This window comes from Triturus cristatus, chromosome 3_1, assembly GCF_964204655.1.
Source record: "Triturus cristatus chromosome 3_1, aTriCri1.1, whole genome shotgun sequence".
NCBI lineage: Eukaryota > Metazoa > Chordata > Amphibia > Caudata > Salamandridae > Triturus > Triturus cristatus.
This window is the reverse complement of record NC_140583.1, coordinates 643,045,108-643,059,695: the sequence shown is the minus strand read 5'-3', so window position 1 is coordinate 643,059,695 and position 14,588 is coordinate 643,045,108. Positions and strand designations below refer to the sequence as shown.

The following is a 14,588-nucleotide window of genomic DNA, read 5'->3' as shown; positions in this document are numbered from 1 at the left end:
CCTCATGGCTGCTAAGAAACACGGCAATGATGTGTAAATTTAATTCTGCCCCTTTAGTCTATTCTAGATTCAGAATCCTGCCATGTACTCGTTGAGTCCAGAAATCACGCTTGACAGAAACAAGTCTTTTATATTGGTCATTCATCAAAGGAGGAGTCAGTCTGACTCCTGGTGATATCGACTGTAAGCCCAAAATGCCACCACATGACCTCTATATTCAGATTTCTTAATGAAAGTATGTGTTTATGGGGAAGTTGTCTTTTCTGACACAGTAAAATGATGGCCCTGACCTACAGCCCAGTAAAACACCTATTTTTTTAATTTAGCTGATGCTTACTATAACCATGAAGATTTATTTATTTTTATTTATAAAGTTTTATATAGCGCGAACGTGACCCACGAGGGTATCAGAGCGCTTTACAGTATAAGAACATAAATGGATGAGGTGGTATACACATATTCAAATGTGTCAATTCGTACAAAAGAAATATAAAATATATGCAAAACAAACAGAGGACTGTAAATCTACAGGACATTGTAAAATATACAGTTAATGTACATTAGGTGATTGTGCTAGCAAACAAACATTATAACCTTGTTCGATTCACAATGGATATAAAGCAAATAGATAACCAAGGGGAACCCGAGGCCAGCTAAGCTTTACACTACATACAGTTATTGAGCACTAAGGACTGTGGTATTAGTCTTACATAAAATAGTCTTGTCCATTCCACCTGAGATAGGCAATGGTATTCGGGTCATAAAGATGACTCGGTGACAGCCAAGAATTAAGACTTAGGACATGAATTTGTTCATTAGTAGTATTTTTACTTCTTTTTTGAATGCAGTAAGGAAGTGATTCCACGCACTACTGGAGGTAAGGAGTTTCAAATCTTTGGTGCAATCCCTGAGAAAGCTCTGCAGCCAGTTCTCTTCTTATGGAAGGATTGAGGTTTCAGAATGAAAGTGCTCGCACTTCTTGTTGTCTGCAACCTCCAGATCTTTCCAGCTTTAGAGCCAAGTAACTGGGTGTATTGTTGTGAATTGCTTTGCGTGTCATGCAAGGCTCTGTAAGGTGTATTCTTGCCTCGTAAGGCAACCAATCCAGGGATTTCAAGGTTGGAGAGATGTGACTATTTCTTCTGGCTCCTGATACCAGTCTAGCCGCAGCATTCAGTGATGCCATCAACAGAGCCAGCTTGTATTTAGGGAGACCACAGAGGGTGGTGCTTCCGTAGTCTAATCTTGGCAGCACTAGGGCTTGTACTGCCATTTTTAGATCAGTCTGAGGGAGGAAGGGTTTGAGTTTCCTTAATATACTGAACTTGTGATTAGCTCTCTTGGTGGCAATAGAGATGTGCGACTGCATATTCAGGTGTTTGTCTATGGTGATTCCTAGGGATTTTGCTGAGTCAATGATGAGGGGAACACAGTCAAAGGAGGTTAGGTGTTTTAACCATAGGTCTAGCTTCGGTGTGTGGTTCGGTGGCGAGATGAGAATGAATTCCGTTTTTTTGGTATTCAGCATGAGGTGGTTGTTAGTGAGCCAACTTTGCGTGTTCAGTAGAATAGTGTTGAGGGCAATGAAGTCTTCTGGGGTGGTGATTTTCAGATACAGCTGGGTATCATCCGCGTACAGGTGATTTAGAATGTTCGCTGATTTCAGTGTGTTCGCCAAATGCTCCATTAGGAGGTTGAAAAGAATGGGTGATAGGGCAGATCCCTGAGGGACACCCAGGGTGACCACAGAGGGTTGTAAGAGTGAATTCTTCATCTTGATTCTTTGAGTTCTGTTATTCAAGAAGGAGGAGAACCATTGCAACACTGTGCCCGAGAGGTCCATCCTTCGTTCCAATAGGGACAGAAGGTTGTCATGCTTGACCATATCGAAGACGGAGGACAGATCAAGAAGTATCAATAGGCATGATTTATTGCGGTCAAGCATTTTTAGTATGTCATCCATAATGTGCGTGAGTGCAGATTCTGTGCTGTGTCCTTGGCGGAAGCCGGAATGGTGACTGTCTAAGAGGTTGTAATGCTCAATATGATTGCATAATTGAATTTGTACACATTTCTCCAATAGTTTCGCCAAAGTGGGGATGTTGGTTATAGGACGGTTGTTTAGATCAGATGGAGAGGTGTCAGCTTTCTTTAGTATAGGTGTGACCTACCCTATTTTAAGGCAGTCCGGAATGTCACCTTGACTCAAGGAGGCGTTTACAATTTTAGCTCATAGCGGTAGGATAGATATTTTTAAAAGTTTGAACAGGGTAGGAGGCCCAAAGATGCACAAAGCATCATGATTACATTTCATCACAATAAGCCTTTGAAGATATTTATTACGTATGGCTACATAAAAACAGGATGTTGAAGGTGATTCCATACATTGATATTAAAAGTAAATTCTAAAGAGAAATTGTGGCTAAGTTCATAACTAATTCAGTGCTGCAAAGGTTAAAAAATATTGTTGGCACGTTTAAAGAATATGGTAAAATTGCACAAATCAGTGTAGTTTAAAACAAATTACAAGAGCGGCAGAAGATAAAAGAGGAGGTTTTTCACCTCCATGTTCCGGGTGGCAATTCATGTCCTTTGTGTGAATGTATATATGTTGAACCAACTGTGAATGCCTGCCTTTCCTTCAACATCAGCTGCCAAAATATTGTATCCAAATTATCTTTTCGCCTAAACATTGCCAATGTAGGTGAAATATGAATGCTATAAGCCTTTAAAAATGTTAGTGAATCTCAGGTGAATTAATCAATGCTCCTAACGAATAATTTGTAAATTTCAGTCATGATTTCTGACTACTTGACTAGCAAAAGAAAATAGAAATCTCACCCTGTCACAATAAAATACTACAGTAGAATACCATTTATCCATGGTCCATACTACAACTCCATTCAATCAATCATTCGGTATTTGTAAAGCGCAGCTTATCACTTGTGAGGGTATCGAGGCGCATTTAAAATTCATATAGCTTAAGAGCATCTGACTCCTTCCTGAATTGCAATGCTAAATCTATGGAACAAGGCAGAAGGAATGGTTTCCTACCTATAATTCTGCTTCTTTCTCAGGGGAATATCCTTTGAAATCATAAGCACTCAACAGTCCCGCCCACGTGCAGGGACCCCGGAGCAGTTCTTTTAAAGTCACAATTTCTTTGCATTAAGTCAAAAAGGCCTGGAGGCACATGTGACACAATTTTTAAATTTTTGAGCCTTAAAACAGGCTATATTGTCTATTATATTGAATTACTTTACAATTTGGAAAAAAAAGGCTTAAGCCTTGAAAAGTCACTAGAAAAGATTAAAAAGTAACCTTTAAAAAAGTCGTTCTCATACTCATTTGTTTTCTTTTTAAAGTAAGAGACAGAGAAATATAGGACAATGTAGCTATACAGGCTGCAGTATTAAAAACTATGAGAATAGGACACTGCATTTTTAAGGACAACTTGACCTCCAGTGTCCCATCGTGCACCTGCAGGTTGCAGTTTACTCCGTTATTTTTAACTAATGACTTCGCAGTACAGAGTTGTACATATTTTATATCTTCCATCGAGGAGGAGGGGCATTTCTTATGATTTAAAGGCAGATTTTTCTGAGAGAGAACAAGGATTAAAGGTAAGAAACCATTCCTTCTCTCTTAGGGGATATCCATTGATAATCATAAGCATTGAATTTATTAGCAAACTCATCATCAATAATTTTGCAAGGTAGGAGATAAAAGGGAAAAGTATAATTCATCAAACACATTTTTCAGAAAGGCTTGCCCGACTAGGGCACGTGCTCTTGCATCTGAAGCAAGACAATAGGCTACCACCGCCGCTGTGCAGCACCGAGGACCAAGATCCGATGCACAGAGTTGCACCAGAGTTTGCAGAGCTCACAGGGATTTGCTAAGACCCTCAGAAGGCGAGTTATCGACCCAGGAACGATTGGCCTGTGACTGCAACCATGGGCTATTGGTAATCCAGTGGCAACTGGTCTTTGGCCAGACCGGAAAGCACTTTGTGGGACGTCAACCCTCCAACAAAGACCCCCTTACTATCTTTGTGGACCGAGGAATTCCTGCAGGAAGACTCCCGTAAACCGCATCGGATTCACAGTATCCTTAAAGCATCTTCAGCATTCTTCCTCCCTTGCAGCAGGACCACTCCATGGTATTCCATTAAAACGCAAATAAAGTGCCTGAAACCGTAAGACTGCTTCTCCTGTGAAGGTAACTGTTATTGAGGACCTTGCTGGCCCTCTGAGTAGCTCCCTGCTGGAGTTGGTTGCCCCAAATACTTTCTAACCGACTGCATTGACAATTACCTACGTTTTCTTTGAAAAAGTTTCTAAGTGTCCAATTTGTTGACTTTGCCAAGGCTTGCTCGTATTTGAGTGAAATTGCTTTGATTTGCTATTACTTGTAAAATCTTTATCTCCAGAACCTCTTGTGCATCTTTTTTTATTCTATTGTCTAAAATCTCATAAAAATACAGTCTATTTTTTAAATTGGTGTTTGATTTCTTAAGGGGTGCTGTTTAAATACTTTACACTTGCTCCTCTGTATAAGCCTTCCTTCTCCATACCACAGCTACCCAGGGTTGAGCTGAGGGTTTCATAGACGAAACATACTGGTCCTAAAGGGTTGGTAAGTGTATTACAAAGTGAGGTTGCACAGCAACACTATATAATACACCCCATTTCCTCACATCAGCTGATTGAGAATCATGACAGCTAGATGATAATGTCGACTTGCTTGTTGGTACAATGATGCTTTGAAGAGCCAATGCTCTAGGTATAGATTGATGGAAATTTCCATTTTCCTGAGGTAAGCTGCTACAACCACACTTTTTTCACTTTCATTAGGTCTAAAAAGGGCCTGTACTTATTTTTCTGTCCTTTTTTCATTAGAAAGGAACAAGAATACATTTGCATATTTGTGAGGGGAGAGGGGACCGTTTCCACTGCATGTTTCTGCAAGAGGATGGAGACTTCTTGTTGCAGTTTTCCCGATGAAAGAGGGATGGTTTCTTTCGTGGAATGGAAGTTGGACGGCTTATTTAATTTGAGAGAGTGAACTCCGCAGGATCCAAGGAAGACTAACAGCAAATGAGTAAGCTTAACCAAAAAGGGAGCGGAAAAGAAGTTAAAAAGAACACAAAGCACCAGAACGGAAGCATCAGTACAAAGAATCCGAAGAATTGCTCATGTCACCTCACCAAAAACGGAGGTGACATACGCACTCAAGACAAGCATACCACCAGATGACAAATCTGTGGCAGTGAACCATCTGATACTAACAGAGCATCTACATCTCAGCGCCCCAACAGTAACCGCACAGTCAACAAAACAGTGTTTCTTACACAACACAAACCCACCATGTTAGAAGTTGCTCTGGTATAAGCTGTCCACTAGTTATAGTGGGCACCTTGCACCAGTTCAAACAACCCTTTATTGATGATAGGTTAAAGACAACCTTATTTGAAAGCTATCCTAGTGGTAGCTATGGACAGCAGCCTTCAGGCTAAGTCTTGGAGGATTCGAGCTGTCCCACGAAAGATGTCGAGTGCTGCAGCGTCGGTGCCCGGATTGGACACAACAAGCCTTGGCAACAGCAAACCACGCAGGAAGAGGAAAGATGCTCTTGGCGCGGACCAGCAAGGTCCTGGGGGCTCCCCAAGCGATGGCGAGTCAGGGCACGTCTGGAGCAACCAGGGAAGCCCAATTGAAGTTAGAGTTGCCTTCACAGGGACCCACCAGTCAACGGACCAGGGATCGCGAAGGGACCTCGAGAAAAAACACAAAGGGCCAGCTCACGGAACACTCGTGGAGTGTAGGCGGGCAATCTTCAGTGCAAATGCTGCTCGGGGTCAGGGCTACAAGTAACCCAAAGCTCAGCTGCAGAGGTCATCTCAAAGCTGATGCTTCTGCAAATCGTCGCGGTGTCCAGGGGTTCGGGTCGCACGGTCTCCACGAGGGATACAGGCCTCAGAATTGCTGAGCGCACAGATCGACCTCAGAGACCACGGGAACCCACCTCCTGTTGAGTCTTTGGTGCCTGCCAAGCAGGGGAGTAACTCCTTTACTCCAAGGGAGATTCTTCAGTCATCTAGCGTTGTGTAGATCGTCGAAGTTCCAGGATTCAGTTTCAGAGTTTCGTCCAGGGAAAATTAAAGTTCTGTGGTCAGGGGTTCCTTCTTTATACCCAAGGAAGGGGTTGGACTAACTCAGGAGACCCACCTATGGGAGGGTTTGGAAAGAGGGGTGGCTACACACATTTCCTTTGTCCAGTTTCGCGCCAGAGCAGGGGCTGGTAGCCCCTGCAACCGGTTTGAGCTGGACTATGCACAGGGACACCAAATGTGCCCCCAGTGCAGACTTCAAAGCATACCTGGAGTGCACTCACCCAGCCCCAATCCACTAAAGCCTGTCTGGGAGGTGATAACACCTCCCTGTGACAGGAAACCTATTGTCCAGGCCTCCCCTGCCGGAGTTTCGGTCAGCAGCAGGAGGCCAGACTTGTGTCTGTGGCTGGCAGCATCCATTTTGTGATGCCAGGGCTCTGTTAGCTGGTACCGGGTATACCGGTGCTGTCATGACTCTGCCTCTAGAATGGTGGGATCATACTCCCACACCAGTTACTGGTGTGGGGGTATGATTCAAAGGTGTTTGACACCAAACACAATATATTTCCGTGCAGCCACCCCAAAGTTAGCATTTACCGCGAGGTTATAATGCACTTAAGAGTATATGGTCAGGCTGCATCACAGACAATCCAGGAGAATAGATTCCGAAGGCTGCAGAGGGGCTCTGCTCATGCATGGGCACTCTCTCACATAAAACCAAGCACCCTGCCTTCAGGATTGATAAGACCTGCCATAGGGGTGACTGATAGGTTTATATGTGCAGTGATAGGGTGAGATATGGTGAACCTATTTCTCAGTAAGGAGTGCATGCACCACCTAACTCAGGCTGCAGTAGCAGTCCTGTGGTGTCATTTTGGAAGGCTTCCCAGGGGTGGCATAATACATGCTGCAGCCCCTGGTAGGCCTCTGGGGTGCCTATGCCCTGGGTACATCTTCTACCACATACTAGGGACTTATAAGGGTACCCCAGAATCCAATCTGGATTGTACCCAAGGTACATGGAATCAATTTAGAGAGGAATCAGCTAGGCTGGGGTCCAGGATAGTAGAGCCCCAGCCAGGCTTATGTTGAAAAACAGTGAAACATCAGCAAAAAGTGGGGGTATACATAAGAAGCAGACCCTACTCTCCTACACACCACTTAATGGTACATCCACAACGGTGAACTACCCAATCCTAATGGAGCTCCACTACCCAAGCTTCCCAGCTGTAACTGATCAGCAAACAAGACACTTTACAGAGTATAACAAAGAGGCCCAAACACATTCAAATACGAAAGGTAAGGGGGAACCGACTCAGAGGCACTAACAAGCTCAATCAGCCACAAAGCTCATGCTGATCCCCAATTATGCATCTAGAGGAGCATGATACTCTGAATAGAGGTACAGTTCTAAAATTACTAAAGGAAATTAGCGCCCTGGCGCACATCAATTCATCACACCCAACGGCAATAGAATTCTAATCCCACCCGCAACAAAAAGATTGTGAAGCAATATTAGCTACTTGGCCCACAAGCAATATAGCTAGTCAAGTGCTCAACCAACAAGAACTGTTCCAACAATGGTGGATCGAAGTACAGAGGCCAGAGTCTGCATGATACCCAGGACCACTTCTCCCATCCGACATAACCACTTCTAAAAATAAGTTAAATGGGCCTCATCTAACAGGTATTAATAAATCCAACACTGGCATCATTACTATGTGATGTTTGATACCAAACATCCCTATTTTCAGTGAAGCCATCATGTACCTGGTGAACTAGTTTTGACCAGTGTCCAGCAAATGTACTTAAAATGGCTTCCCTGTTCCCTTGTACTAGCAGTGACAGAGCTGACCAGCACTGGGGCATATCTGCTCATGCAGATATGTCCTCACATGTAGTATAGTGCACCCTGCCTTAGGGCTGTAAGGCCTGCTGTATGGGCAACTTACCTATATTGTATGCAGTGTCTTTGGGCATGGCACACATAGATGTATGCCATGTTGTGTTTTCACTTTTGTCTGCACCAAGACACGCTGCCTGCAGTGGCAGTCTGTATGTGTTTGGTGAGGGGAACTTTAGGGTGGCACAATTTGTGCTGCAGCCCTTGATGACCCTCTCTAGCCTCCTTTCTCTAGGTAACAGAGATACCACGTACTAGGGATTTACAGGGAGGGTGAAAGGTATTGCCAACAGGGGTACAATTGCACAGTTTTGGGAAAGAGATCTGGCAGTGGGGACCTGCTTAGCAGAAACCCAGGTGTACTTCCAGTCAAAATTACATCAAATACCGGGCAAAAAGTGGGGGTGATTATGTCAAAAAGGGGCACTTTCCTACACATCATGCCAGTATTGAAAATTTCTTGGAAGTCCTGTTGTTTATCTCTATGAACCTAGCAGTTGCGCTAGCAACTTTCATAAAAAAAGAATATGTCCCACAAACCTTTCTGCCCAGCGAATCCAATTTTTTGCTTTCCTTGTCAGGAGGGACAGTAGATGATGTAGCCTGGAATTTAGTTTCCGAGAAGCTGGGAAGATGACATAGCCTGGAATAGGATCTGAGCGAAGAAAAGATGGATCCTGATCTTGTTTTCCTCTGTAGGTGCGCCGGTGCAGCCTTAACAGCAGTCAGCGTTTAAAAAAAAAAAGAAATACGTTCCATCGCTGATTCTAAGAGACCTGGCACCAGAGGTGGGAATGTCTAGTTGCAGATCTTGGATGACATGTCTCAAAAATTACAGACGTGGATGTAGTAGTAGTGAGTAAATCATTATTTTAATTTGTTAGCACAGCTAATAAGTACCTCCTGGAAGATGTTGATATCATCCACTGAAGATATTCTCGCTGGAGGAGAATCTGTTAAAGTTGGCAAATATAGTCTTGAAGAAGATGTGGTATTACGAGTTCATGAGGATCCTGATCTGGATGTAGAATATCTTCTCAATCAGGGATGTGAACATCTGTGAGATCTTGAGCGATGATGACGGTGGGATCTTGACCTAGACTTATGGCTGCAAGGTCTGATGTGACGGCAGTGAGATCAAGGGTGCCTTGGTGTAGGTGTCACTAGTACAAGGGACTGTGGGGGCTGAGAAGGAGTGGCTGGTTGTATTGGCAGCAGACGTACCGCTGGAATAACTGGTAGGAGGAGGAGGCATAGTAGAAGGCAGGGGAGACAAATGTGGAGGTGTGGATTCCATTGGAGCCTGAGGAGGTGCTAGAAAATCTGTAATGGTCACTGCAGAAGTTGGCATGGATGGAGAATAGGCTCATGAGTACTCAGAGTCAGACTCTGATGGAAGTTTGCATGCTTTCATTCATGAAAGCCACTTCATTCTCTTAGTGAGAAAAGTTGTATTATGTCTCTATGGTGAAGTTCTCGGCGTCCTATGGTGCTCTCTTCCTCAACATAGTATGTGTTATCGACGTTGAACCAGCTCCTGACAGTGAGCATGTAGGTGCTATACCTCTTCTCAAATTCGATTTCCTCAATATCGAATGAGAGCATTGTTTTTTACTAGATCTTCTCCTTTTGGATTTCCCTCTGTGGGAGTCCTCACATCACGACTAAGGACACTTGCAGAGAGAAGAGGCTCTCCTCGCCCTTCAGAAGGCTCTGAAGCCAGAGAATCTTGCTTTCTGCGGTGCTCCACTTGGCCATTGAAGCAAATCTTCTCTCTCTCCCGCAAAGTGCGCCTGAAAAAGATCTTGCATTGGCAACACTTTTTGGGGCCCTGAGAGTCAGACAAACACAGGATACAGATCCTGTGGGGGTCTTTTTTTGCCATTTGTCTGCCACATTCTGGGCAGTTTGCAAAAAGATGGGAGTTTGCAAAAAATCTGATATATTTCTCGTCCGAAAAACATCTAAAAATACTTTAATTTGTAAAGGACATAAGTCAATCAATTTAAATAGCAACAGACAAAAACTTTTGAGAGAAAAAAGCCTTAAAAAGGCACAGCTCTGCTCAAGAATCCTGTCAACAGGAGCCGGAAAAAACAATTGAGTAAAAAGCCACCAGCTGCCTCCTGTACAGCTACATTGCCATGTTTTACCCCTTGTCTTACTTTAAAAAGAAGTAAAAAGAGTTTGTGAAGGTTTTTTAAAATGTCACTTTTTCGACTTTTCTACTAACCTTTAAAGTCTTAAGCTTTTTTGGCTTCCAAATGTTAACACAATTCAATATAATTGGCAATATAGCCTGTTCTAAGGCTGCATAATGTAACATTTGTGTCCCATGTGCCTTGTGACCTTTTCGAAGTAAGGCAAAGTAAATGTGACTTTGAAAGAACTGCTACAGGGTCTCGGCATGTGGGTGGGACGATTTAGTGTTTATGATTATCAACTGAGATCCCCTGAGAGATAACCAGCCTGAACACACTGTTTTCTTTCTCTGTAGCAATTTGGGAACTTAAGGAAACATTCTAACATAAATTCCCTTTTCAGATCACAAAAGAAGCTCAAGATGTAATATGGTTCTTGATCGTTTTTGGAGGAAGATGGTTTTAATTGCCTTTGTTGCAGTTCGGTGCTTGGTTATCTTGAACAAGGTAGAAAGCATGGTGTTCCAATCAGACACATCTATATTCTGGCGGTACGGCCACCATACCTTTATTTTTTTAAAGGTCAGACATTAATGGCTGCATATTAATTGAAGTATATCAATCAGAACTTAAATACAACTCTACCTGGGACTCAACATCCCCTTTTAACACTGTTCAATAATGTATTTTTGTTTGGAGACAATCACTAGATGAGCTGTCCTATTCTGTATGACCTGAAGCCTCTTTGTTACTTTTAGAAGAAGGCTGAAATAAATGTATCAATACTTCAGTCACTATAAGAGATTGAATATGTAAAGCTTATAAGTGACAGTGTGAAACAGGATAGTATTCGCTACCAACCCTGCTTTTTTTTGCCACTCGTAGTTTATTGTTTGGCGATTAGTACTGGCAAGACAGCAACAGCCCATTCGCCATTGTTGAAGAAGTGGTGTGGTCCTTTCCTGGGTCTACCATGGAGAATGAGGATTGTTCAAATGAAGGCCATGGGAAGCCTGCACACATTTGACAACACATCAAATGAGAATTCATCTTGTGACACAGTCGCATGTAACTAAAATTAGTAACTCCACCCTTGAGCATTGTCTCACTGGCATGCAAAATTGCATTTTTCCCTCTCAATTTTCCTTTTTATCAGGAGAACCATGAAGGGGATAAACACAGAAGATCTTACGCTGTGTGTTCCAAAGGATGTAGAGTGGCTGCCAAGGGTCACGATGCAGCTTCAGATTGTCCCAGAGCATCTGAATAAGCACATACTTGCTGTCTTCTGACATACAATCCCGGGGAATCTAGAAAGAGACATTTATAAATGAATTATACCAAAGCTATTTCCTCATCATCATTTGCAAATACAAATGTAACAAAACAAAACATAGTTACCTGTTATTCTATTAGTTTAGTGTGACTATGCTCTTAAATTATTACCATCTGTTGAAGCGGTCTGTTATAGGTAAACTTGTTTATACTATGTATATCATGTTGGTTACTTGTATAGCAAGTATGCTGTAGTGAAACAGATCCACAGTGCTATCAAACAACAGAAGAGGGAAGAAGGGACATTGGGGCGAGTATGAGAAATGTAAAAGAAACATAGGGGAGAGGCAGAAATGAAACATGATGGTATGCAGTCTTGGTTGCTTTTATGACACTTATCCAACCTAAGATAATCTAAATCCCAAAGGTGATCGGTTATCACCTAAAATGGAACATTTATTTGGTATATATCCCTTGACACAACTTCACTTTGAAAAGGAACAAGTTTAGCTCAAGTGTTCTTTTAGGCACCCATGGAAGAATACTATATTAGTAACGTATTACAGAACACTTCCTTTAGGCTCAAAAAGCCAATTGAGAAATATTTTGGTATACTCAACAGGATGCAGAGGTAATGTTGTACTGTGTAGCGCAATAAGAAAAGCGTAACCACTTTCTGGTCACTAGTCTAGTGGTGCAGTTTTTTAACATCTTAGATTAAAGTGACATTTTTCTCAAACATGTTGATACGACTTTGGGTTAAAATGAGGAACCAAGCACACCGGATTGGCCTTTAATTCCACTGGCTATTTTCTTGGTGGGCTGGAGCCCTTGGACGTCGCTTTTGAGAACCCAGGACCATTGATGATGCATCTGTCACTTTCCCCAGCTCCGTGAGATTAACTGCAGCTAGCATAAGTAGGCTTTCAGAGAGATAAGTAGGGAGGTAGAGAGAAAGGATCGGAGAGGGAGAAGAGAGAGTGGAGAGAGTAGGCGAGAAGGAGAATGAATGGATGGAAATGGAGAGCTAGAGCAAGGAGAGGAAGAGATTAGTAGGGCAGTGCTGCTTGATTTGAACTAGGAACCAGATGTTACTGCCAAAAGAAGATGTACAAACTTCACTTTACAAATTAAGCTAAAGCAAATGTGATGATACTTTGGCATTTGAAAGAGAAGGGGAAAAAACAGCAAAGGAAGTTTCCATTCCACAGGAGAATGGTGCACAACCAGTAAAAGCCACATACGAACCAAAAAGCATAACTCAGGCACTGAGAATCTCTTGAGTTACAAAGAGGTTAACGGGAGGACCTTCCATTTCAGATAGACAGACTTAGCAATGAAACAACAATTTGTTCAATTCATTAATGCAATGAAAAAGGAGACTCGAAGATTTCATACAATAAATATTAACATATCAAATTAACAAAAAAAAACAGCTAATGGACTCTATAATAGTTGTAAGAGCAAGAAGATTCGCCATGGCCATGTAAATCCACATGTGTTAGCAACAGAACAGTATATTTTTGTATAGTAATAACATAACGTTCACAAAAAAGCATAAAGTACATTGGTGTTTGAATCAATAGGTGATCATGTGGACAAGGATGTGTATGATCAAAAAGGGGCCACCATTTTGGGAAACCATATAGTGAATACTCTCCATACACCCTTTTATCAACACTCAATGATCATAGATATTCAAAAGAAATGTTAGCTATGGTTCCATTCCCAGCGTTGCTTTTAAAGTTAAGATTTTTTTATTTTGCAATGTTCTTTATTCAAGATTTTAAAATTGGCAGAATTCCCCTTAGCCAAGTTATGTCTTCTGTATGAACTAGACATGGGTGGGTAAAATATCTGGCCATTCCCAGTCAGATTTTTAACAAATTTAAACTAAGGATTTTCAAAACAATCCATGTAACCTCCTGCAATCATGGATAACCTTCAGATTTAACTCTCAAGCTTGGTTCATCAGGATAGATATCCACAATAATAATGGAGCTCTTTTAATGCGATCTGCTAAGTTTTGTAAACCTAACTCCTTCTGGATTGAGAAACTCTGAATATGTAGGGATATACCCAGGAGTTTTCAACAAAATTAATTTTTCTCCACCTGCAAATTCACAGCATCTGTAGAAACCCAAATATCTGCACCACAGCATACAGCAGGAACATACTTACTGTAATAAATATACACCATGTGCTTCGATGGCTTATTACTTCTTTTGTAGAATAATTACACATAGGACAAGCATCTGTAAATACTGCAGTCTCTTTAAGCACAGTAAGTGGGGCCAATGCCTGAGTTATTCAACTTTGCACTAAAATAAGAAAAGGCAATTCACCAGCTGTCCTGGCAGATTTTGGGAAATGTAGGTCTTGTCACCGTTTTTAGAGAGGGTCGAGTGAAAACGGTTGGAGGTGCCTTTTTATTTTTTCCACAGCAGGGATAGTTAGCAGCTGTTATAAGAAAGCAATTTATTTAACAGGCATGATACTGGTTTAAAAAATTGCACTTCATTTATGTTCTTACTGTTTATTTGCAATTTTATGGTGATTAGCGCTTTTATTCTGTGAGCTCGATTGAAGTAAAATGTTAGTCCTTCTTCTATTTTTTGTGAACTGTGCCGGTTTTTGGCTTTAAAATTCTGGTCACCCTATTTTTGCCGGACTTCTTATCCATCATCAGGCTTAGTGGCATCTGTTCCTCCACAGAAACGAGAGGTAAAGCCAAGGAGAGCACTGAACCATAGGGCATATAAGAGTAGGCAATGAAAATAATATTGTCACAAACAGTTTTTTGAAAAATGTGCCCATTATAGCACACTTTACTGAAGTCATAATTGACTAATTGGTTCTGAAGAGGCAGCATGTAAGCAAACCCCATGTATGGAAAAAATCTCTACTTACGAGAAACAAACGATGAATGTCAGTCCTTTTTGCCAAACCTGTGGGGCCGAAGACGCTCTAGAGGGGTTGGCCCACTCAAATATAAGGTGCATAGCCTCATAAAACTCTTAATTTGGGTGGGGGTCACTTCGGCTCTTTGAAATTCTGGGAAGCGCAGAGCAGACCAGCCTCGTCTTAAGATTTGGCCTGGAGCAGAGAAGTTGAAGTGCGCTTCAACTTCTTAGATTTGTTTGTGAGACTTACA

The 14,588-nt window shown here is 42.0% G+C and overlaps 1 protein-coding gene across 1 annotated transcript in view; it reads right to left on the bottom strand.

Moving 5' to 3' along the window:
- Positions 1 to 14,588, bottom strand: part of DENND4A (DENN domain containing 4A) — an 811,018-nt gene that overhangs the window by 16,603 nt on the left and 779,827 nt on the right. Inside the window, exon 35 of the mRNA XM_085644632.1 lies at positions 11,352 to 11,469. Within this exon, the coding sequence (XP_085500758.1) occupies positions 11,352 to 11,469 (118 nt within the window). The remainder of the gene's footprint in view (positions 1 to 11,351; positions 11,470 to 14,588) is intronic.